At 44.9% G+C, this 24,602-nt stretch overlaps 1 protein-coding gene across 1 annotated transcript; it reads right to left on the bottom strand.

Annotated features, from left to right (window-relative positions):
• Nucleotides 1-22,130: 22,130 nt before the first annotated feature.
• On the bottom strand, nucleotides 22,131-24,485 carry PtA15_9A435 (uncharacterized protein; the record flags this gene model as incomplete). The annotated part of the gene is made up of 12 exons (XM_053172643.1): nucleotides 22,131-22,139; nucleotides 22,220-22,413; nucleotides 22,557-22,754; nucleotides 22,840-23,072; nucleotides 23,224-23,309; nucleotides 23,398-23,519; nucleotides 23,620-23,667; nucleotides 23,767-23,838; nucleotides 23,914-23,958; nucleotides 24,039-24,197; nucleotides 24,313-24,355; nucleotides 24,429-24,485. The coding sequence occupies 12 exons, from the start codon at nucleotides 24,483-24,485 to the stop codon at nucleotides 22,131-22,133; spliced, it is 1,266 nt and encodes a 421-aa protein (XP_053023863.1).
• Nucleotides 24,486-24,602: the final 117 nt, after the last annotated feature.

Here is a 24,602-nt window from a genome sequence, read left to right as displayed (position 1 = left end):
CAGTAAATCATCAGTTTCACACTAAGATTCATACTCATACTAGGCGCACAGCCACTTCAGCCTGTTTTTTTTTCACACATATTTCCCCTCAATGATTTGCATTCACATTTTGGTAAATCTCATCTTAGACGTGATCATCTTTCCCAAAGTAGCCATTTTATTTCACAAAACATTAATTCCTTTTCACACTATATTAATTTCTTTTTCACACACTGATTTCTTATTTCACACTACATACATTATTGCACATCACAAAAACCACTCTCAGACAAGTTTTCATCTATAAAAGGAGGCCTTCCTTGCCCCTTCCTGTTTCCTTTTTCCCCATGCTTGCACTAAATAGTAATATTAAGAGATTACTTCCGCATTCATCACTTTATTATAGTTAGATCATCATAGTTAAGAGTTAGATCATAAATCTAGAAATTGATAATTATAACTTGCCCTTGATAACAAACCCAATCACGTCATTTATAACATCTCTTTATGCGCACAAAACCTGGTTCTTAGGTTCTGAAAAAGCTAGATATTAGAATACTTCAGCAGATTGCGCCACACTATAAATTCTGATGTACATTCTTCCAGAGCTTATTTAGGAAGGCGGCCCTTCAAGCACCTTTAGCCTAAACTTTCCTGGTTTTTGCTATTATTCCCTTCCAAGCTCAGATCACGCCCAGCGTAGAAGTTCCACACCAGGTGTTTCATGGGTGGTACCACCCGGGTGTTGGTCCACGGGATGAGCCTTTGGAACCACCCAAACACCCGAGTGGTTGTGCATCTTATATTAGGGGAGGAACAGGGCACGAAAGAGCTCATCTCTGCTTGCTTGTGACAATTTGGAGGTTATATTCTGTATTGTGACCTATTTGCAAGTTGTCATCTTGAGTTGTATTGTACTGGGGTACTACTGGTGCTTAACCATTGAGTGAGGCAGGAGAAGAAATGATAAAAAAAATTAAATAAGCCCATCAAAAGACTGGTACCAGTATTTAATACAAAGCAGTTGTTCAACGGTTCCAGGGGCAAGGGACAAGCGCGACCAAGAACAGACCCGCCGGCCTTTGGAAAACACCCTCTCCAACGACGCACTTGTAGCGGGGATAGCGAGGTAACATCAAGTCATTCTGGTCAAGATTGGGAAGGATTGCTGTTGAATTCTCCAGTAATCAAGAAGCTTGATCTCGGCATCAATTGTGTCATCTGGACCGGTAGGTTCATAGAACTCAGAATCAAAAAAATCAATCTTGCTTCTGTCTGGAGCTTTGCTAGGCTGGCTAGTTCTGCTTGTGTTCCGCTTTCTCTTCATTCTAGCTATGTTTGGAGGGGTCGGAAAATGAATGATGATGCCACCAGGCACCGGCTGGCTGCGACTGACAAAAAAAAACCTAAACACCTGAGTGGTTTGGTGTCCACCCGGGTGAATTCGGATATGGGCGTCGGGATGGGTATGACCACCCGTCCCGAACCCCGGGTTACACCTTTATGTCACCTGTCCAGTACCCTGTTCTGTCCTGTCACCTGTCCCTTCATGTCCTGTCACTTTTCTAGGCCCCCTTTGGATTTTGTTAAGGGGGCTCTCTAGTTTTCTTCTTAAGTTTTCTCCTCACATTTGAAATAGAGTATTGAGTCTGAGCCAATCAACCTCATTTCTTGCTCCTCATTCCTATCAGTTACCCCAGATAGTCCATCCCCCTTTGGTGCCTCTTCTTTTTGAGCTGAAATCTTAACATCCAGCTCCCCCAGGCCAAGCCTCAGCCGCAATCCCTCCGCGTCCACACCCTCCTTGACCAGCAGCTCAAGAGACTTGCCCCTAGCAACACCAACAACGGCCTGTACCAGTGCTTCCCCACCAAGAGAGCCTTCCTCTCAGGTCTGTCCTCCCTTGTCCTCTCAATTGCAGCCCTTGTTGGAGAAACTGACTGGGAACAATTTCTCTTTTGCTTTGGGATAAAGTCACCGACCTAGTGTCCTGTCATCAGTCTCCACACCCCTCATGCAACCCTCCACACCTCTGTCTATCTTGGAACTCGCTGATGCTGTGTTTGGGGGCGTGGCAAGCCAGTGTGGTGCGAGGTGCAGGTGGAGTACGGGCTGCTGGGCAAGCGCTACCTCAAGCCCAGCCTGCGCCCCAATTCCTTCCTCTCCCTGGCCGGCGTCAAGATCACCTTCAACCCCAAGCTTGTTGTCTCGCGCCAGAAGATACTCAACGGCGGCACCACCATACGTACCTCTCTCTCCTACTACTACAGCAACAAATCAAGTGTTTGTTTGGGGAAGCAGACACCTTCTAATTTCTCCAGTGGTTGTTTTGTCCAATCGGACATCCCCTATATCATTTCTCTCAATTTCATTTGTGTTTTTTTTATCTTGTCATTTCTTTCATCTATCTCTTTTTTTTTATGTTTTCACAAAGGCAATTGCAATGCAGCGCGTGGTACCCTGGCGGTACCACATTCTGCTTACATTATTACCCGCTGTGGTAGACGCTTTAGTTCTGGATGGAAAAATTCAAAAATTTCTAGTTTACATATGTAGTGTTACATTACACCATCTTTTGATACACACACTCCCTTCAGTTTACATACACAGTTTTACAAAACTGCATGTATATAGCTTACATACTACCCTTTTACATATATATGTGGCTGCGTAGCAACCAGCCAGCCTCATATGCAGCTGTGTAGCAACCACAAGCCACTTATTACAGTAACCCAGCAACCACAAGCCACATTAATAAAGCGGCATAGTAACCATGGGGCTGTGCAAGTCAATCAAGCAGACTACACAGCAATACAGAAAGCTGTGCAGGTCACTTGAGAAGACTCCATAGCAACCAGAGGGCTGTGTAAGCCACACTTGTAACTAGATCACCAGCTAAATTTGCTCATGTATACACTGCCACACTGTACATAGCTGTATTTGCACAGCATTTGTAAAGGCACACCAGCCAAAACCCCTCATGTACATAGACCACCAGCATAAATGCCTCACATTTTCCTATATAAGGAGGGGCTCTCTCTTCCTTTTCCCCCCATCCATCGAAGGAAGGAGATCATTCTCCCCCCCCCAAGATTCAAATAAATTGTCACCCTCACACTCTCTGCCACATAATAAAATACTAGCTTTATATTTTGAAATACACAGTCCATTGTGAGCCACTTGTGAGAAAAGTATTCAACAACACTAGACCACTGTCTTCTTGCTTCCAGCCTAGCTGGGGGTGTTGTCAGTCTTTGTCTTTCAGAGAAGCAGGGGTTTCCCCACACATACTTCTCTAAATTCAGCCATAAGAGGTGCAAACCGCTTTTGGAGTCTCACAACTGGTGTCCCAACAGTGGCATAGTTAGTTGAATATTTTCTTCAAGCATAAAGTGGTATTATCAGTTGTTATATTATTGTTATTTTGAAAACCAGACTTCCATTACAAAAAACCTCGTATTTTTTGAAAGATCATTGAATTACAAAAAAGAGCAACTCTAAAAACATATAAAATTAGATAAATTTGGATATACTAAAAGCTTTTGTAGTACTCTCTAGACAAACCATTTGTTTCAGGCTAGCTATTCCTTTGCAGTGAGTACTGGGGAATAAGCTGGATTTTATATTATTTAAGGATAAATCAGATCTGCCCTGGTTAAAGAGAACCAGAGACTATCAGTTTATTATCTTTTTTGATCATTAGGATCTTTGATATTGTCTAGCAGTCTACATCAACTTCTATTATAAACCAAAAATACTTTTTTTTATATTTTTTACAGGAACCTCTTATTTTAAAGAACAATGTCTTCTACTATACCAGGAGATTTGGATGGAAGTATGGCAGACCAAGGAAACACTAGTATGAAAATAGATCAGCCACATTTTATGCATACTAACAAACATAGAAGTACATCAGTACCTGGAAAGGCAAGAGGAACAGCTTTTGCGTCAGGATCCGGAGCACCTTCAACCTCGGCTGCAGACATGGCAGAAAGATTATTCAAGACAATCACACCCACAAGATATCGCATAAAACCCCAGACACAAAGTGAACTCAAAACACCGGAAATAAGTCAACCCAACATTACGCGTGAAAAGAAGACAAAAGTCGTCAAGATTGAGAATGACACCCTCAAATTTGAAGGAGAAAAGTTAAAAACTTTCCTATCACGTTACGAGAGGACAGCAGAAGCATGTGGTGCCAGCAACTGGGACATGGTGATGCAAATTGACAAGTTTGTGGTCGGCGAGGAACTCAAAGAAGAACTGGAAAACCTGGACGGCTACGTTGAGCGTGATTGGGAACAGCTGAAGGAAAGTATGAAGGAAGTTTGGGGCGACTTTTACGTCCAAATTAAGTATACCATACATGACCTCCGCACCCTGTCTGAAGAACTTGCCAAGAAAGGAGGATTAAAAGACTTACACGAATACAGGGAATTTGTTTCAAAATTCATGATGATTGTGAAATACCTTGTGACAAATGAACATATTACCTCACAAAAGGATGTAGTCTATTTGTTTCTGGCAGCCTTCTCCACAGAATCACAAACAAACATCAAGCGAGAATTAATCAAGGGAAACAAAATCACATACGGGAAGGACGGTTACTGCAAACCACCAGAGCTTAAGGATCTCATCAACTTCAGTGAAATGGAAATGAAGGCCGGGTCCCAGGACACCTTTGGATACGGAGGCGCCTTTACGGAAGCCAATCTTGTAATGCAAAAGTCACTAGATGCAAAGAAAGGATCCGAGCAAGGCAAAATGCTCTGTCAGAAGATGATTTCAGAGAACCCTGCTGGTGCTCTGGAAGAAAAGGTTGAAGATATTGCCAAGGGTATCCTATCTCTAGCCCAGAAACTGGAGAAAATTCCAACAACTGCCGGCAGAGAATTCAATCGAGATGCGGGACCATCCGGAAAAGCCTTATATGAATCTAGGTCTCCCATTTGCTATTACTGTAGCAAAGAAGTGCACACACTTCCCAAATATTTCTTATTAGCAGAGGATGAAAAACAAGGGCTGGTACAGCAAATTGGACGCGATTTCCACTTACCAAACGGGGACAAAATTCCATATGACCCAGCTCGCCCCATCCAAACGGTAGTTGCTGGTGCTTCAGTTGACCCAAAAATGAAGCAATTATCTGCTCAGTTAGCCTCCTTTGGACCAGTCACTTTTCCAAATAACATTCCGGTACCCAAAACTAAAACAATATTAAAGAAGGAAAAAGAAGCCCAACCTTCTCGAGACGTTGTGTCCTCTGTAGGGATGATTCACTGGAAAGACTGGAAAGCACCTACCACCGGAGCTGAAAACTTCATAAGCCAGCTTCCTTTAAGTTCAAATGGGGTACAAAGCCGAGGTGGAGGATTCTCTGGACGTCGCGAGTCTGACACACTTTCTAAACCTGTGGGACCCTTTGAAATTTTGACAAAGGTTAAGGAAGATAACCGAATGGACATAGACCGGATGGAACCTCCTGAAATAGCAACCAAAAAGCCCAAAGCAAAATCAGGGGCACCCAAAAATGAAAATACAATTGCTAATGAATTTGACAATGCACAGCTTTCAGTCACATTTTCCCAGCTCAGTAATATGGCACCTAGATTTAAAGAGGAAATGATCAAACAACTATCAGAACGGCTACCACAAAAAGCTGGTGCTACAACCTATCTATCTTCAGAACCCCAAACAGAAGCAGAAAAAAACCTTTTGTCCGCATCCATGAAGCTAAATGAGGATAAACAGGGACTTGATGGTTCCAGTTTTTACAGTTGCGCCCTGGGCTTCATCAACACCAAATTAGGCAACCAGGATATAAATTTCTTGGTCGATTCAGGTTCTATGGTCAACATGATCCCAGAAGGTTTGGCGTTTCATTTAGGTCTAGAAATTACTCACATAGAGATTCCTTTGTCTGGTGTAGGAGGAGAACAGTGCAATATCACTGGAGTTGTGGAATTCTGCCCAATAAACATTGGGAGCTTTTCAGGCCCAATCCACCTCTTGACAGCAATTAAGGCAACTTTGCCTATTCTTGGAAGACCTTTTTTGTTTGACAATAAATGTCAGCTGGAGTATTATTCACAAGGAGAGGTACTCATCTTCCAAGGTCATAAGGAAAGAAGAGTGCAAATCACTTTGGCAAAGGCATTTGAAGGATATGGGTGGGAAAAGAGGAAACAGTGTCTTGACGAACCCCTGACCGCCAGCTGTCTTTTCAAATTGGAAAATCCTCAAACTAAAGGTGAAATTTTGAGTAAATTTAGTGAGACAGCCTGTGACGCTCTTGAGAAACTCAAGAGTCAGCCTTTTTTATAAATAAAGGTGCTCCCTTAAAGAATTAAGCTCAATACCAACCATTGAGATTAATTCTGGAGTACCTGCTTGCCAAGGTTGGAAACACAAAATTTCATCCAAATTAGCTTCTCTATATATTTCTACAAAGCAAAAATTAACAAAAACAGAAGATAAAACTACTAATCAATTCAGTTGTTTCAGCAGCCTCCTTTCCTTTGGAAATGTACTAAAACAAGAAATAAAAGAAGAGTTCCAAGGCTCTGGATCTGACAAAAGTTTCAGAAACTTACTTGGAAGGGGTTTTGGAGCTAATGCACAGGCGGAAATATGCAAAAACTGGCAGGACGGACGAGTATGGTGTATGACTAAATAAACCAGTAGGAAAAAAAGTCAAGCCCGTAAATGAACCAATGCCTCAAGCAATAAACCCGCCCCTCAAACGCCCACCACTCTCAAGAGACCCGTACAAAACACCACTTACTCCATTTCCACCAGAATTCCAGGAAACCACTAAGATAACAGAAGAAAGACTCAAAGTTGTGAACTTTGGACCAGTAGGATGGCTGTATCCAGAAGAGCTAAAGCTTTTTAAAAATGTTATAGTCATCCGTGAAAAAGCTTTAGCATTCAATCAAGCTGAGCGCGGTCTTCTAAAGCACTCATATGGACTGCCTTATGTTATCCCAGTAGTAGAACATATTCCTTGGCAGAAAAAACCTATTCCCATCCCTGCAGCAATAAAAGAAGAGTTCACAGAATTAGTTCGTGAAAGAGTTGAGACTGGTCTATATGAGCAGTCCACTGTCAAGATTTCACTTTTGAACGGGGATGGTGAGAGGCAAGGAGGAGGGTTTGACCAAGGAGCTTTGCTGAATGTTGATGGCTCAGGAAGGACTAGAGTGTTTTTGGCTCAGACTCGATGACTTGATTACATGTCCGAGGAGCGGACTTAGAACACACAACTAGAGAGCCCCCCAGCAAGATCCAAAGGGGGGCCTAGAAACAAAGACATGACAACAAGACAGAACAGGAGGACCACTTGGTCAGACGGAACAGGAAAAAGGCCACATGGCCAGACAGGACAGGATAAAGGCCACATGGCCAGACAGGACAGGATAAAGGCCACATGGCCAGACAGGACAGGATAAAGGCCACATGGCCAGACAGGACAGGATAAAGGCCACATGGCCAGACAGGACAGGATAAAGGCCACATGGCCAGACAGGACAGGATAAAGGCCACATGGCCAGACAGGACAAGAAAAGGACAGTGAGCGGACAGGCTCTTATTCTGACATCCACTTCCAGTTATTCAAGTCCTGTATTTTGTGTTGCCAAACATGATGGCCGCTTGCAGATTGTCCACGACCTTCAAGAAATGAACCGAGTCACAATACGCGATGCAGGGCTCCCACCAGCTACTGAAGAATTTGTAGAGTCTTTCTCCGGACGTGCATGCTACGGCTTGGGCAACATTATGGGTGGCTATGATGAGAGGGAATTAGCTGAAGAATCTCGACCTCTCACAACTTTTGACACCCCGCTAGGACGATTACAACTTACACGGCTACCTCAAGGAGCTACAAATTCAGTTGCGGTATACCAAGCTCAGATGATGTGGATCCTCCAAGACGAAATCCCAGAGAGTGTTGGAGTTTTCATTGATGATGGCGGTATCAAAGGCCCACGGACAGACTATGGCGGTGAAGTTCTTAAGGAAAATCCAGGAATACGACGCTTTATTTGGGAATATGCCATTCTTTTAGAACGTGTATTGTTCAGAATTGAAGAAGCTGGCCTCACAATATCAGGAAAGAAATTTGCCTGTTGCGTACCAGCTTTGGATATTGTTGGTCATGTAGTCTGCAAGGAAGGACGTAAAGTATCTGCAAAAAAGAAAAACAAGGTACTAACCTGGCCAACCCCAGCAAATGTAACTGATCTTAGAGGATTTCTGGGGATTGTCACCTACGTCAGAATGTTCATTCAAAACCTATCCGAAATAGCAGCACCCCTCCAAAAGCTTACACACAAGAGCCAAGAATGGGAATGGACTGACTGATGTGAGGAGGCTTTCCAGAAGCTAAAATGGAAAGTAGGAGAAGATATTGTCCTCAAAAAGCTTGACTACTCAAAAGATGCAGGCATAATCATTTTGGCGGTGGACTCAAGTTTCATTGCTGCAGGAGCAGTACTCAGCCAACAAGAGTTAGATACAGGTCTGAACAGACCAGTATTATATGAATCTATTGTATTTTCTCCTGTAGAATCTAGATACTCCCAGCCCAAGTTAGAGCTCTGTGGAGTTGCTCGAATTCTCAAAAAGCTACAAACGGTTCTCTGGGGTCAACACTTTGAACTGCAAGTAGATGCTAAGTCCTTAATTGAGATGATCAACTCACCATCTTTGCCCAATGCTCCAATGACACAATGGGTAGAATTCATTCAATTATTTTCCTTTGAGCTGGTACACAAGCCTGGGAAAACCTTCACAATGCCGGATGGACTTTCTCGCCGACCTTTAGGACCGGATGAGGATGAATACCACAAGGACACATATGACTTTGATGAGGACAAACCCGTAATCAGGGCCTGCTTTCAAACCTTGACAGCACATTTTGCTACAGAAGAGATCAAAGATTGGGAAAGCCCAGGATACTGGTTAGACATGAAGCATTACTTACAAAGTCTTAGAAAACCAGAATCTATGGAGAAGGACCAGTTTCTGAAACTCCGGAGGAAGTCAATCAATTACTTTGTAAAGGATTCAAAGCTCATGAAAAGACATTCACCCACAGCTCAAATGGTGATCTTCAACTCTGATTTTCAATCAAGCCTCCTGAACATGGTCCATGAAGATTTAGGTCACAGAGGAGTGGAAGAAACATATCAGCGCCTAGTATGCCGATTCTGGTGGCCCAGCTTAAAGAAACAAGTTAAGAAATGGGTCAATAGCTGTGAAGCCTGTCAGAAACGGGACCCCACAATACCTCGTGAAATCAGAAATCCCACTGGTGAAAGTTATCTTTTTGGACGAGTTACCCTGGATGCCTGTCACATCAAAGCAGGAAGGTTTAAATACTTAATTGTGGCCCGTGATGATCTTTCTGGTTGGGTTGAAGCAGCAGCACTGGTAAACCTTACATCAGCAGCTGTTTCCAAGTTTCTCCTGGAAAATTGGGTCTATAAATTTGGTTCAATAAAAACAGTTACCACTGACAATGGCCCAGAATTCAAGGATGAGTTTGTAGAAGCAGTCAAACAAATTGGGGCAACCCTTCGACCAACTACGCCATATTACCCAGAAGGGAATGGGATGATTGAAAGAGGGCACAGACCTATCAAAGATGCCCTTGTCAAAATGTGTGGCGAGTCTGGCGCAAAATGGAAAGATCTTTTACCATTAGTTTTGTTTGCGGATCGGATTTCAACAAAGCGCTCAACCGGATATTCACCCTACGAGCTAGTCTTTGGCCAAAAGGCAGTTTTACCTGTGGACATAGAAGCCAAAACATATCTAGCAGTTGATTGGTCAGAAGTCAGCACCACAGCCAAATTACTAGAGGCCAGGACCAGGCAGCTGGAACAGCAAGACGAGATGCTTCAAGAAGCCCGCAAGAAGTTATTAAATTCACGTGAAGAATTGGTACAATATTGGGACAGAAGGCTAGCATCAAAATTACGGGACCCTTTGGAGCCAGGCACTTTAGTCCTTACCTATAACAGAAGTCTGGAAGATCAGTGGGGGAAATTATTTTTGCACAGGTGGAATGGACCCTATAGAATCAAAAGACAGGTTGAAAAAGGTGCTTACGTCTTAGAAGAATTAGATGGTACTGAGTTAAAAAGGAAGTATGCGGCATCCCACATCAAAAGATATTTTCCTTGGGGCAGATCACTAAAAGAGCTAGAGGAAGACGCAATGGATGTAGACAAGGAAGAGTCTGCAGAAATTTCTGATAATGATAAATAGACCTTTGCTCCTGAGTAGGAGGGTAAACTGCTTACAATTGCGTACATTGCTCAGTTTCCATTGAGCTTAGTCTCTCATTTATACATACCTGGCCAAGACTATAAATGTTCTATATGCATATTGATCCCCATCACAGTTTTTTTAAGTTGGGGGAGGTTCCTAGTTATTCCTGAAACACTGTTTTGAGTCAAGATATTTTTATGACTTCCATATGCACTTTTAAAAAAAAAAAAAAAAAAGACAAAATTTTGATGCAGAGTAGGCTGCAGTTTCTTTTGTATGCTGAGGGTATGGGTGGGCACATCAAAGTTCAGAATTTTTTATGTTGAAACAGACTTACTTGAAGATATGTTTTTTTTATCTCACTTGAATCTCTCATTTGGTTGGATTGGGAGAAAAATAAAAATTTTAATTGCTTAAACAAAAAAGAAAAAACTCCTTTTTTTCACTAGAGCTAACAAATTGGTTGGGGACAACCAATAAGTTGGGGGAGAGAAGAAGGGAATACAATTTTTTTTTGTTTTTTTTCTTTGTGTTTAGATGAAAGCAAGAGAAACAATTTTTTGGATTTTCATTTAGTTAAGAAGATAAATAAAGAATTTTTTGTTTTACACGTTCGTTTTGCAGGTCGTAACAAAAGAGAAAAACAAGAACTATTTTTAGGAGCAGTTTCAGTACATAGTATCGTAGTGATGATCATATTGACTAAAGAAAAAGAAGACAAAACCATCATTCAGTCATAGCACTAGAGGCCAAGGCGGCTGCGCCGCTGCAGGGTCTCAAGAGAAATGGTTGTCTTGCTGCACTGGTATACAATTGGAAAAACCACCGGAAAACCAAGAATTACTTCTGGAATCTCCAAAATTGATCAAAAAAAATTCCCCATCTTGTTTGGTTTCTTATGCAAAAAGTGATACAGTTTGCGGCCATTTTCCTACCAAGCCCTTTGCACACCCCTTATATTTCATTCTCTGGTGAAACACCATTGCAAATAGTTTATCAGCTCAAATAATATGCAACATTGAAGAATTCCTGAAAGTTTTGGACTATGAGTCTGTGTGGGTGTGTAACAACAAATTTATATGTGTTAGCAGTCATTTTACTACTAATCCTGCAGGTTACCCCTTATATCTCATTTTAATTTCCCTGTTATAAAATAAATAAAAAATCATAAATTTTTCAATAATTTACAATACTTTAACAATGTGTTTCAGGCTGCATTTGCAAAAGCCAGCCTGTAACTGCTGTTTTCAGGGGTAGTCATTTATCCCTCAAGGCTACGTTTAGCTAACTATTGTTTTTGATATTTTATGATATGCTACAGCCATGTGTAAATTTAACAGCCCACCGTTGTAGCACATAATCAACTCATGCCAAGGGCTGTCATGGCCTTGCTTGGCAAGATCACACACCCACTACAGAGTGTTGTTTTGAGCTCAAATCTGCTCATGATGATTCATGGGTTTGGCTCAGGACTTAAGCAGTGCAGCTTTGAAACATGCAGGGAGAAAATTGACCAAATAGTTCCCAAACTTGGCTGGAAAAATCAATTTTTTTGTAATTTGGAATGAGCAAAAGGTACATCCAAAAAGAGGGACGATCAAAAATTGATCAAATGGTCAATTAATCAACACTAAAGATCACAGAAAATCAAAAAAGGACAAGACAAGGATATACCCAAAGGGGAACAATCAACATTTTATTCAGAAAGATTCAATTATTTAGCTGTGATCTTTATCAAAATTGATTTCTAAAAGTGGATAATGCTTTAGATTCATAAGATAATTTTTGAGATATAGAATCATTTTCAAATTATGATCCTCTATAGGTTGAGAATGCATAGGGACTCAGTAAGAGTGGGATATATCCACTCAATGACCGGTGTGTGCCGGTCATCGAGTGGGTTGTGTATCCACTCGATGACCGGTGTGTGCCGGTCATTGAGCGGGCTGAGAGCCACTCAATGACTGGCGTGTGCCGGTCATCGAGTGGGTTATGTATCCACTCGATGACCGGTGTGTGCCAGTCACCGAGTGGGTTATGTATCCGCTCGATGACCGGTGTGTGCCGGTCATCGAGTGGGTTATGTATCCGCTCAATGACCGGTGTGTGCCGGTCATCGAGCGGGCTGAGACCCACTCAATGACCGGTGTGTGCCAGTCATCGAGTGGGTTATGTATCCACTTGATGACCGGTGTGTGCGGGTGCCTGATGTGGACCTCCCATGTCGGCAGCGCCACCGCAGCGCAAGGGAATGACGCCTGCCCGACCATCACGACGGGTTGGCCTGCAGGACGGGCGACCCAAAGGCGCCCAGCGTGGCTTACAACAACCTGATGTGGGTCCTGACGCCACCTGGCCTTGGGCGCCCCGCCCCCTATCACCGTGACGCCAAGCTGAGCATGGCGCCGCGGCTTTCCCCGATTCGTCCGGGTGTGTAGTTTGCATCCATATGAAGTTACTGCCGCGCGGGTCAAAGATGCATCAGCGGTGTGGCGGTGGCATCGTTGCCAAGGATATGCACTTGGCATGCAGGGCCAAGTCGAGGAAGCCAATGCGAGTTTGCTGGGGGAACTGGAACGTGTATAAAAGAGGTGCCCTTGAGTTTGGATAATCCCCAGGGCATCCTCTGCCGCTGTACTTCCAGCGTGCGGTTTGTCCTCACCCCCTCCGCTGTTGCACTTGCGCAGTTTGAGGGGCTAAACTCGTTAGCCCCCCTTTGCATAATGCCTTCAATGCGGCGCGCTGGGGGTCATCCTCTCACTGTTTTTTAACCCTGCTAGACAGGGATGGACAGTGGGCCACGGTGCATCAGCTTGCTGATGTTAGGTGGCTGGTTGCAGGTTATAGTTGTATTTTTTTTGTTGTAAAATTATGTTTTTTTGTTGTTTTGGCATTTGTAGAGGGAAAACCCTTTATGTTTTTTTTCTGGAAGTTGTAGAGGGGAAACCCTTGATTTTTTTTTAAAATTTTTGGATATTTGTGGGGGAAACCCTTGAATTTTTGTTTTGTGATTCAGAGGCTTTAATAAACTTGGATAAGGGAGCCACCAAAGAAAACCAAATGAACTTACTGGTGTCCATAGAATACCCAAAACCAGTCCCCTGCGAGTGCAAGAGCGTTATCGATTTTGTTGATCGCCTCAAAGTCTGGATGACCGACCGGGAATGTCGCGAGAAATCAAGTAAGAACCTGACAGAGACGGTTGAATGCATTCCCGAACGCATAGATCGGGTCGAGCATAGGCATCAGAGGTTCAGGGCGAAATTGCATCCTTGGTGCATCGGGTGCGACCGGAATGTCTTCAACTAGAAATCACAAATTGAAAAAAAAAGAGAATGTTAATAATTAGAAATCAAGTCAATAAAACTGTCTATATATTATGTTAGTAAAATGAAAACTGTACATACCAGGAGGAGGGGGATGGTTTGCATCGATATCCATCAGGATTGACCCTCGATCTTCCAACATCTCTTCATCGGTATCTTCAACACCCGACTCGTTGCCCAACAAGTAGAGCATATGGGAGAGTGGGATCCCCTCGTCGCTTCCTACAGAACCTTCGTTGGTGGCCATCATTGGAAGGTAGACAGGAGAGTTCCCCCCAAAGATCTGGCGCTCCAGAGTGCATTCCGATCTGGGTGATTTGTTATCATTAGCGTCTTGTGCGTCTTCTTCATGATCGGGGAGGGAATACTGAGGCGAAGGACCAGGTTCAGATGGCGAAGAATCGGACAAGGATGAGAGAGGCGAAAGGGGAGATGAAGGAATCTCTACACTGTCGTTTGAACTAGCGCTGTCAGAAGATATAGAAATAACGGATTGATGAGCCATGTTGTTCAGCTTGTAGTGAGGAGAGCGAGGTGGTTGGCTGAGGGAATGAGCTGGGAGTTGGGACTGACCTGGTCCTTAAATACCCTCGCCACGGCCGCCGCGATCGAGACCGAGCTGCGCAGATCGAGATCCGATCGGAGGTCAGCGCTTCCTGGGCAGTCAATACAGATCAAACCTTAGCTTTATACAGGCAACAGAGTACCGCCTGGATCTTCAAATTAAGAAGATTATGGAAGAATCGGAGGCTTACTGGTAACCAATGCGCACAGACTCAATCCTTTAGTATTGAGACTCTACATCCCAGTTTTTCAGCGTTCCGACCTACTAAACACGCGTTGTGATAAAATAAAATGAATTACTTCTGTTCTTTAGCTGGTAAACAAACTTGAAGCTTACTGGACTCACGAGCATGCAGATCGAGTTCCTTTTTTTCTAAGGATACCAGCGCAAACAGTATGCCGAAGGACCTTCAATCGGCACAATGACAGTCAAACGGTACCAGCATGTTGTACGGTCTGCTTACCTGACAATCGAAGCTTCTTCAGCAACCTGTACACCTACAAAAACCATACACTGTTTAAACATAGTACATACATGTAGAAAAAGAGAAAAGGAGCATTTGATTCAGTCTGGTTGAGCAGCAAAGCACGGAAACTACTTAATGAAGCCTTAAAGGAAGTGGCCACTTACGAATAACTAAACCAGATGTATACCGCGAAGCTGATTGTGATCGATGGGGAGGTGTACTCGAGGCTGTATCGTTGTTCGGCAGAAGGGAGGCCGAGCACACTGTACTTCGTGCCGGCTGAGACCCACCAGGGCCGAACGACTCGAGCCCGAACTTGTTCCTAGGCCCGCGCCCGCACTTGTGATGATGTAACCCTCAACTTTCAATGCACTAGACCCCCCCCCCGCGCGACTTGACCAAGCAAACCAAAGCGCGCGAGTCCGAGTGGGAGCACCATGGCGCTGCGCGCTGCGCCCTTGGCAATTTTAGCAAGATTTCACAGACACAGAACATCAAGACATGTATGAGCACATCTGAGCCAACACTGGGTCGCTACGCTACGCTACGCTATTTCAGCGCTACGCGTTAGCGTAGCGGAAAAAAACCCGCCCATCTATTTTGCATAGCGTTAGCGCGCTGTTAGCGCCGCTACGCGGCGCTAACAGCGCGCCAATTCTTTGTTAGCGTTAGCGCGCCGCTACAGTCGCTACGCTACGCTGCGCTGCGCTACACCGCTTTTAGCGGAAAAAAAGCCCTTTTTTCCCGCTAAAGTGCTGTAGCGCAGCGTAGCGCGCGCTCTTTTGCGCCCTGCATGCGTAGCGTTAGCGCAATTGCGCGCATCTGCGCTAACGCTACGCTATCAGCTAAAATAGCTGCGCACCGCGTGCGCATAGCGTTAGCGCATATGTGTGCAATTGCGCTAACGCTACGCTAAAAAATAGCGCATTCGCGCTGCGCTACGCTACGCTAACCGCTATGGTTAGCGTAGCGACCCAGTGTTGTCTGAGCACCTCTCAGAGACACTGTAAATAACCTCAAGACCACCTTTCACATAGAGCATCCGCTTCATTTACATGAAAAAAAAAACTTTACACTGGAACCTCACTGCCTACATGATGATGAGAAGGCAGGGGTTGGTTTCAGCCAATTCACAGGGATTAAGTGTTTGAATTAAATAAAAGCTCAATTCTTTTGAGGATAATTTGGAAAGCTAGCCACTTTTGGATTAAATATATCTTGTTTGGATTTCTTTCTCACATACTTTTTTATCCCACAGGATATTCTTCACATTGCTATATTTTATTAGGAGTTGTGAGGACTGGAACCCTAAAACAAAGATTCCAGACTGGAATATCAGGCTTAAAAGTCCAAGATAAACACCAACATTATTGATATGAATTTTATCAACCAAGTTTTTTTTAGGTTTACTTACCATACAGTGACCCCGCCATGTAAGCATACACGTTGTAAGCATAATTCACTGTAAGCATAGGATTGCCGTCCACCATTTTTGGTTACCGCAAATTTGATGCTTTTTATGCATAATGCATAATGCATAAAAAACTTTGGGAAAAAAATAAAAATATGCTTATATAGGACTGGGAAAAGATGCCGAGGGGCCATAGGTACTACATATCTACGCTATTCTTCATCTGTCCAACCGTAGGAACTTGCCAACTACAGCTCATACCATAAGAACTTTCCAACTACAGCTCATCAACCTCAACAATGTCGGCCAGCAAGCAGGTAAAATCTCTTTTCGCCAAAATCCTTGTGATTTCCCAATCATCTACCTGCCTGCCAAATACCTCAAGCCACGCGCAATGATCTAATTTTTCAGAAGTTCAGCTGCCCCCCAATCATTCCGGAGGGTGATGAAGACAAGGGCATGTGGTATGTGGTTAATAAAAATATGGATTCATTGTTTGGAGCCAAAAACTGTAGAGAAAATCTGAGGCAAGGAAAGTACGGAATCGAAGTGGTGCAATTCCACCAGATAACGTCAGATCAATGGCGTCGGCAATTAAAACCCCAGCATTCTGGTCTGCAGCAATCAGGTGGTTTCTGGCGGCTTCTCGGAATTCGGAGGCAGAGATGGTTTTGAGACGAGCTTCCAACGGAGGGATTGTGCCGCGGGGTCTGACGAGGTCGTACTCGGAGTGATCAAAAGAAGCCCTGGGGATGCAGTTGCAGTCAGGGTCCACCCAAATCCTGTAGTCCAGGTAGATTTCAAATAGGTTGGAATCCGTGGGGGGCATTGTGCGTTTTGAAGATGCGTGTTGGTATGTGGGTTGATGAAGGTGGAGCAACATTGAATCTATCCCATCGGCCACGGCAACCCACTCCCAGTGGTTGCCATTGTAAGCATAAATTGCCCTGAGTATTTCCAATGCTTATATAGGACAGTCCTATATAGGCATACACTGATTTATGCTTACTTTGGTAAGAAGCATACCGCCATGTAAGCATAGGATCCATGTCCACCATCCTTATGCTTACATGGCGGGGTCACTGTAACAAAACCTATTTTTTATGGCGTTTGGGCGCAAAATTTTTATGGCAGGAGTTGCACATTCTTTTTATCATCTAGCCCTGGCTATTGAAAGCCAGAGAGCAATAAAGAATATTCACAAGGTAAAAGAATGTGTGAACTAGTCATTTCAGATAGTATATATTTATGAAGAAACTGGGCTAGTTGGAAAAAGCATCATCAGTAAAAATTTCTGTTTGGATATACTTCAACATTTTCAACCAAGTGAAGAGGCGGGAAAATCAGCAGCTCTTCAATTCATCACGCACAACTCTGGCACATTGTCTGGGGACAGACAATAAGTTGGGGGAGAATGTGGTAGACGCTTTAGTTCTGGATGGAAAAATTCAAAAATTTCTAGTTTACATATGTAGTGTTACATTACACCATCTTTTGATACACACACTCCCTTCAGTTTACATACACAGTTTTACAAAACTGCATGTATATAGCTTACATACTACCCTTTTACATATATATGTGGCTGCGTAGCAACCAGCCAGTCTCATATGCAGCTGTGTAGCAACCACAAGCCACTTATTACAGTAACCCAGCAAACACAAGCCACATTAATAAAGCGGCATACTAACCATGGGGCTGTGCAAGTCAATCAAGCAGACTACACAGCAATACAGAAAGCTGTGCAGGTCACTTGAGAAGACTCCATAGCAACCAGAGGGCTGTGTAAGCCACACTTGTAACTAGATCACCAGCTAAATTTGCTCATGTATACACTGCCACACTGTACATAGCTGTATTTGCAGCATTTGTAAAGGCACACCAGCCAAAACCCCTCATGTACATAGACCACCAGCATAAATGCCTCAAATTTTCCTATATAAGGAGGGGCTCTCTCTTCCTTTTCCCCCCATCCATCGAAGGAAGGAGATCATTCCCCCCCCCCCCGAGATTCAAATAAATTGTCACCCTCACACTCTCCGCCACATAATAAAATACTAGCTTTATATTTTGAAATACACAGTCCATTGTGAGCCACTTGTGAGAAAAGTATTCAACTACACTAGACCACTGTCTTCTTGCTTCCAGCCTAGCTGGGGGTGTTGTCAGTCTTTGTCTTTCAGAGAAGCAGGGGTTTCCCCACACATACTTCTCTAAATTCAGCCATAAGAGGTGCAAACCGCTTTTGGAGTCTCACACCGCAGATATGATCCGCTCCGCCCGGGCTAGCTAATCAAACCACGGGGGAAAGCTGAGGCACGACCTGCAGGTGGGTATCACGGCGATTCCTCAGGGAGTCCACGGTTGAATGAGTTGTGATCCACCCGTGGGCTTGACCTGGCTCGAACTTCCCGTTGGGATCACTGGGAGTCCACAGGGATTCCACGCGGAGCCAAAAGCTGCCGTGGAATCCGCGGGATGATCATGGGGAGCCCGCGTGATCCTCCCGGTGGTGAACCCGTGATTACCTGGACCTCCAGCCGCTAGTCTGACCTCGCGCACGGGTACCACGTGGAGTCTAGCTTAGCTAAGCCTCTCAAACGGAGGGGCCTGGAGGGCTCTCCGCAGGAGAGGCTTACGCCAACAGTGGGCCGCTACTCTAAACTACGCTATTTTAGCCCTAAAGTTTAGCGTAGCGGCAAAAAGCGCCAACCTTTTTTGAATGGTGTTAGCGCGCTGTTAGCGCCGCTACGCTTTGCTAATTTTCAGCGGCGCTAACAGCATACCAATTTTTGTTTAGTGTTAGCGCTGCGCTACAGCCGCTACGCTACGCTACGTTGCGCTAAGGCGCTTTTAGGGGAAAAAAGGCACTTTTTTGCCGCAAAAAACGCTTTAGCGCAGCATAGCGCGCGCTCTTTTGCGCCTTGCGTGCTTAGAGTTAGCGCAATTGCGCGCATCTTCGCTAACGCTACGCTAAAAGCTAGAATAGCTTTGCATCCTTTGCGCGTAGCGTTAGCGCAGATGCGCGCAATTTCGCTAACGCTACGCTAAAAAATTGCGCATTTGCGCTGCGCTACGCTACGCTAACAGTTATGTTAGCGTAGCTGACCCACTGTTGCTTACGCCTAATGTCTGAAGTCTGCCAGGGAAAGGAAGGATATTCAACCGCAAAATCACTAAATAATTATTTAAAAATCAGTAAAATATGTACAAAAAAAACAGAATAGACAGTTTCATTGGTAATGCTGATGCACACCCTCGCCCAAAATGTTGAGCAAAAAGCTCCAAAACTGATTGAAGGAATCCATTTTGAAGGTCAAAGGAATCCTGAAGGATATTACATTGCTCTGAAGATCCAGTTTTGGATTTTCTGATAATATGCACAATTGAGTTTCACTGCCAGCATAACTGGCTGGGTTGAGGTTATCCCAGTTAAACTGGGATGCACTCAACCAATTTAAACTTGGGTGATCTCAACTGATGAAATATAAATTCAAGGTCCCCCCCTAGGCTTTATATTAACGGGTTTACTTCGCGCACGGAGGGAAACTCGTTGCGCACGGGAATTTCCGTTGACTCGACGTCACGTGACGTCGGGCCCCCCTCCGTGCGCGCCACCAGCTTCCCTCAAAAAACCATCCGCACACGGGGGTGCCGTGCGGTGACAGGTGGCCGGGGTGAAGCACTCCGGCCATCCGGAGGAAACAAAACCCTTGATGACCGGCACAGACCGGTCATCGAGAGACTACATTCCTCTCGATGACCGGAATAGACCGGTCATCGAGAGGGTATATCACATCTCTCTCGATGACCGGCATTCCGGTCATCGAGAGGACACATCCCCCTCAATGACCGGTACAGACCGGTCATCGGGAGGCTACAATCCTCTCGATGACTGGAATAGACCGGTCATCGGGAGGCTACAATCCTCTCGATGACCGGAATAGACCGGTCATCAGGAGGCTACATCCCTCTCGATGGATGAACGGAATAGACCGGTCATCAAGAGGACACATCCCTCTCGATGACCGGTACAGACCGGTCATCGGGAGGCTACATCCCTCTTGATGACCGGCATAGACCGGTCATCGAGAGGCTACATCCCTCTCGGTGACCGGAATAGACCGGTCACCAGGAGGTTACATCCCTCCTGATGACCGGAGCAGACCGGTCACCGAGAGGATACATCTCTCTCAATGACCGGCATTCCGGTCATCAAGAGAACACATCCCTCTCGATGACTGGCATAGACCGGTCATCGAGAGGGATGTGTCCCCTCGATGACCGGTACAGACCGGTCATCGAGGGGGATGTGTCCTCTCGATGACCGGTCTATTCCGTTCATCCATCGAGAGGGATGTAGCCTCCCGATGACCGGTCTATTCCGGTCATCGAGAGGATTGTAGCCTCCCGATGACCGGTCTACTCCGGTCATCGGGAGGGATGTAACCTCCTGGTGACCGGTCTATTCCGGTCACCGAGAGGGATGTAGCCTCTTGATGACCGGTCTATGCCGGTCATCGAGAGGGATGTAGCCTTCCAATGACCGGTCTGTACCGGTCATCGAGAGGGATGTGTCCTCTCGATGACCGGTCTATTCCGTTCATCCATTGAGAGGGATGTAGCCTCCCGATGACCGGTCTATTCTGGTCATCAAGAGGATTGTAGCCTCCCGATGACCGGTCTGTACCGGTCATCGAGGGGGATGTGTCCTCTCAATGACCGGAATGCCGGTCATCGAGAGAGATGTGATATACCCTCTTGATGACCGGTCTATTCCGGTCATCGAGAGGAATGTAGTCTCTCGATGACCGGTCTGTACCGGTCATCAAGGGTTTTGTTTCCTCCGGATGGCCGGAGTGCTTCACCCTGGCCACCTGTCACCGCACGGCACCCCCGTGTGCGGATGGTTTTTTGAGGGAAGCTGGTGGCGCGCACGGAGGGGGGCCCGACGTCGCGTGACGTCGAGTCAACGGAAATTCCCGTGCGCAACGAGTTTCCCTCCGTGCGCGAAGTAAACCCGTATATTAAATTGGTTGAGATCAACCAAGTTTAAATTGGTTGAGTGTATCCCAGTTAAACTGGGATGACTTCAACCCAGCCAAATATGCTGGCAGTGTTTCCTATCTGCAACAAAATGCAACACTACATGTGTAGGATCTGCGGGTTTGCGGATCCAGGATCCACCAGGCATGATGGTTGCGCATCCTTAGTTTACATTTCTTCATGTTTTTTTATTTTTAAAACATTAGTACAGTGCAAATGGTTTGGATTGAGGAGATGAGACTGGTGCCAAATGAAAACTGAGGTCCAGAACTTAAGTATCTTTTGGCTCTGGGGACCTGAGGGGGAGGCTGGCTGAGGCTTAATATTTTCCCTCCAGCCATTTGTGATTTCTTTCCCAGCCAAAATTTTGACATTACGCGCAAGTCCCTCCCTGCGGGAGGGGCCGCTTCGCGGCGAGCCACAGCAAGCCTCCCACCAGGGGGGACTTGTGTTAAGTTAGACGTGGAGTCCTCGTGGATTCCAAGTGATGTCCCCGTGGAGGGACTCCCCGGGTGTAGTAGACTATGTGTGCATGGCATAAGGCTTGAATCCAATTGATGAGGTGCATAGAAACAGAGGGAGAACAGAACAAGCAAAAGTGGAAACTCCCGATTGGAGATATCATCATCGGGAGACAATTGAAGTACATGAGCGAAGGGTCTGCAGACCTAGCCCCTTGTCAGTCAGCAAACACAAGATAAGACGGGAAGGAAGTTGGCGGAAACTGTTAACATAGTCTAAAATATCCTACTTGACACAGATCGGGTGCGGAGTGTGTTTCTATAAGAGATTTTTTTGATTTCTTGGTGAGCCAGTTTTGTTTTTCATCACAGAACAAAAGAGGTGAAAAAGAAGAAAAAAGACGAAAGCAAAGGGGAGACACAGGAGAGAAGAAAGCAAGACAAGCTGATGTTGAGAGAAAAAGTGGCATCTCTAGATATGTATTTTCTGAACAAGCATGGTACTATATACGATGAGAAAATTAAGGGGAGATAAGTCGGAGTGAGAGGGTAGGAAGGAAGGGGGTGAGGGAGGGATCGGAGAGTGACGGGTCTATCATAAGAACTATAAAACATAAATAAAACTACAAGTCAGGATAGCTGGAAACAATGGGAGCGAGAGTAAAATAATAAGAGGTTACCGACCTTCCCAGTCCTCGAATGAGAGGCACCATTGGCAGAACTTCCTCCCTTCATCCGGTTTTGAGCTCCGTACACAAAGCTGTCGAGCAATCCAGCAACCGTTAGAACTCCGCCAACGATCGCACATGTCGATGTTGCAAAATGAGCAAACGATTGCCGATACTCTTGATGGACGACTTGCATTGGCGAAATCTCATCTGAATTGCAAGCAATCAGAAATGTCGTAAGCACGAATCAGAAATGGTCGTGAGCATGAATCAAAAATGGTCGTAAGCACGTCTTCCCCCTACTTTGATGGTTGATTGACATGCAAGCATTTTTTTTGGAAACGTTACTCAACAATTGAAGAATACTCCAGGCACACCGCTGTGACCATGACTTGTGAGATGTCCAAGCTCGTCGGCATCACTCTTGTCACTATTATCAAGATCACGTTCGTACTGGGTGACGCTGTATTGGTGGGTCTTGGCGACCTGGCCGTCCAAGAGTTGAAATTGAGTTCCGACGACCTTCAGGAAGTACTGGAACATGTAATTGCCTATGTCCAACCAGCCAGTCAACAAACAAGCACATCATCTAAGAAAGCAGGAGGCAGAATCTCTAAGGAGAGGCGATAACTCAACTTGCTTCGGTGTGGGCCTTGACACCATCCAGTGGATTCACAATACCTAGAGTCCGCTTGAGACGCAGTGTGTAAGCGGTTTCTGTGGGCTGATTTGCATCCATGAATGCGAAATTGTGGATCACGTGTCCGAAATCATGGAGGTTGCTGTCCTGGAGATACGGTACTAAATCGTGGACATGTACTTGATGTGTTTGAAATGAACGACCTGGAGAGAGGTGGAAATTTCCTATTCTGATCGATCATTGCCACCATTGATTGCATTAGTTTCAGATGAACAAATGATAAACAGCCTTGCCAGTCGATCAATGAGGCTTTGAAAGATGAGAAGCGTTCTAGAAAAATACTGTGTATAAATAACTCCCAGATAAACCAAGCAGCTCACACTTTGTTTACTTTGAGTATACCGTTAATGTTGCAACCTTCCTTAGATTGTTCTTTAATCCTTTCCGACCAGTGCTCTTGCACACACTATTGAGAAGAAAAAAAAGGGGGTGCGTAATCTAAATAAGCGGGTGCGTTTATACAGTTATCGGCGAAGAATTGGGACAAGTCATACCTGTTCAATCCCATCAGGATTGTTAAAGCTCCATCCCCTCCGTACGTAACTCTCTCGAACCTCTTCACAACTATTACAACATCCCGAAGGTCCAGGTTCACCACCATAGCATGATCCACAATCTGTTTGGCCGCACCGAGAAAAAAAGGAATTGAAATTCAGGCTTAGTGTTGAAATAGAGGCTGGGTGATCCGGATAATTTTCAAGTGATCACCAACTAACAATCCTTCGCTCGACTGGCGATGATTGATTCCAGTTCACCCTGCAATTCTGACCAGAGATAGAAGATGGATTAGTTGGATTGTCCTTTTTTTTATTCAATTTCCACCAAGATGGACGTAGTCATGTCCGATGAAATGGGGGCTTCACTTTGCGTGGTGTTGGCCGAAAGAGGTACACCGTCTAGATCTAGTCGAGTTTTGGCCAAATCATGCGCCACATCTACAACAAAATGACCAACAAGGAAAGGTCTGCATTAGAAGAGAGTAGTGTGAATCGAAAGGTATATTCCCTGACCGTTTTGATGTTCCCCGCTAATATCCATCACGTCCACACTGAGCACTATGATAAAAAAGAGCAGAGTCTTAATGAGCGATCACAATACAGATGAGAAAACCATGGCAACTCAAAAAGAAACTTACAATAACAGGGGACACGTGGAAAGGTGATGTTCATGTGCACCAAGAGTTTTTCGCCCCTGCTCTTGTCGACCAAAATTGAAGGTTGGACATGAATTTGACGGTAATCTCGAAATTCTACTAGGATCAGGGTGAAGATTAGTGCCGCTGAAGCCATCGTTACTGGTGGTGATATATTGCGTTATTGAGGTTGGCCACCGTAGAAAATTTGAAGAATGAACGATTAGACCGGCTTGGAATTTCCCTGATCACTACGGATAATTGCTTTTTGACTGACAGATTCCACCAAAACCAGTCTTCACTTTGACATCTTCCATTGTCTGTTGATGTGATGAGAGAAGCAAACGCAAAAATCAGCTAACATCCGGGCAAAGTTTGATCTTTATGCCGTACCTTTGAGAACCCATCGAGCCCCTTGAAATAACCACCAAATTGTCCATGCCGACCCATGTTGAAGGATAAGGAATTGAGACTTGCAACGTGTATTTCAGTTGAATTGTTTCGAGAAGATGTTCCTGGGTATCAAGTCCTGGACTTTACCAGAGCCCCGCGCAGGCTACATATGGA

Source organism: Puccinia triticina, chromosome 9A (genome assembly GCF_026914185.1).
Source record: "Puccinia triticina chromosome 9A, complete sequence".
NCBI classification, from domain to species: Eukaryota; Fungi; Basidiomycota; class Pucciniomycetes; order Pucciniales; family Pucciniaceae; genus Puccinia; species Puccinia triticina.
Note: the sequence above shows the minus strand (reverse complement) of the source record. Positions and strands in the feature narration are given on the sequence as shown.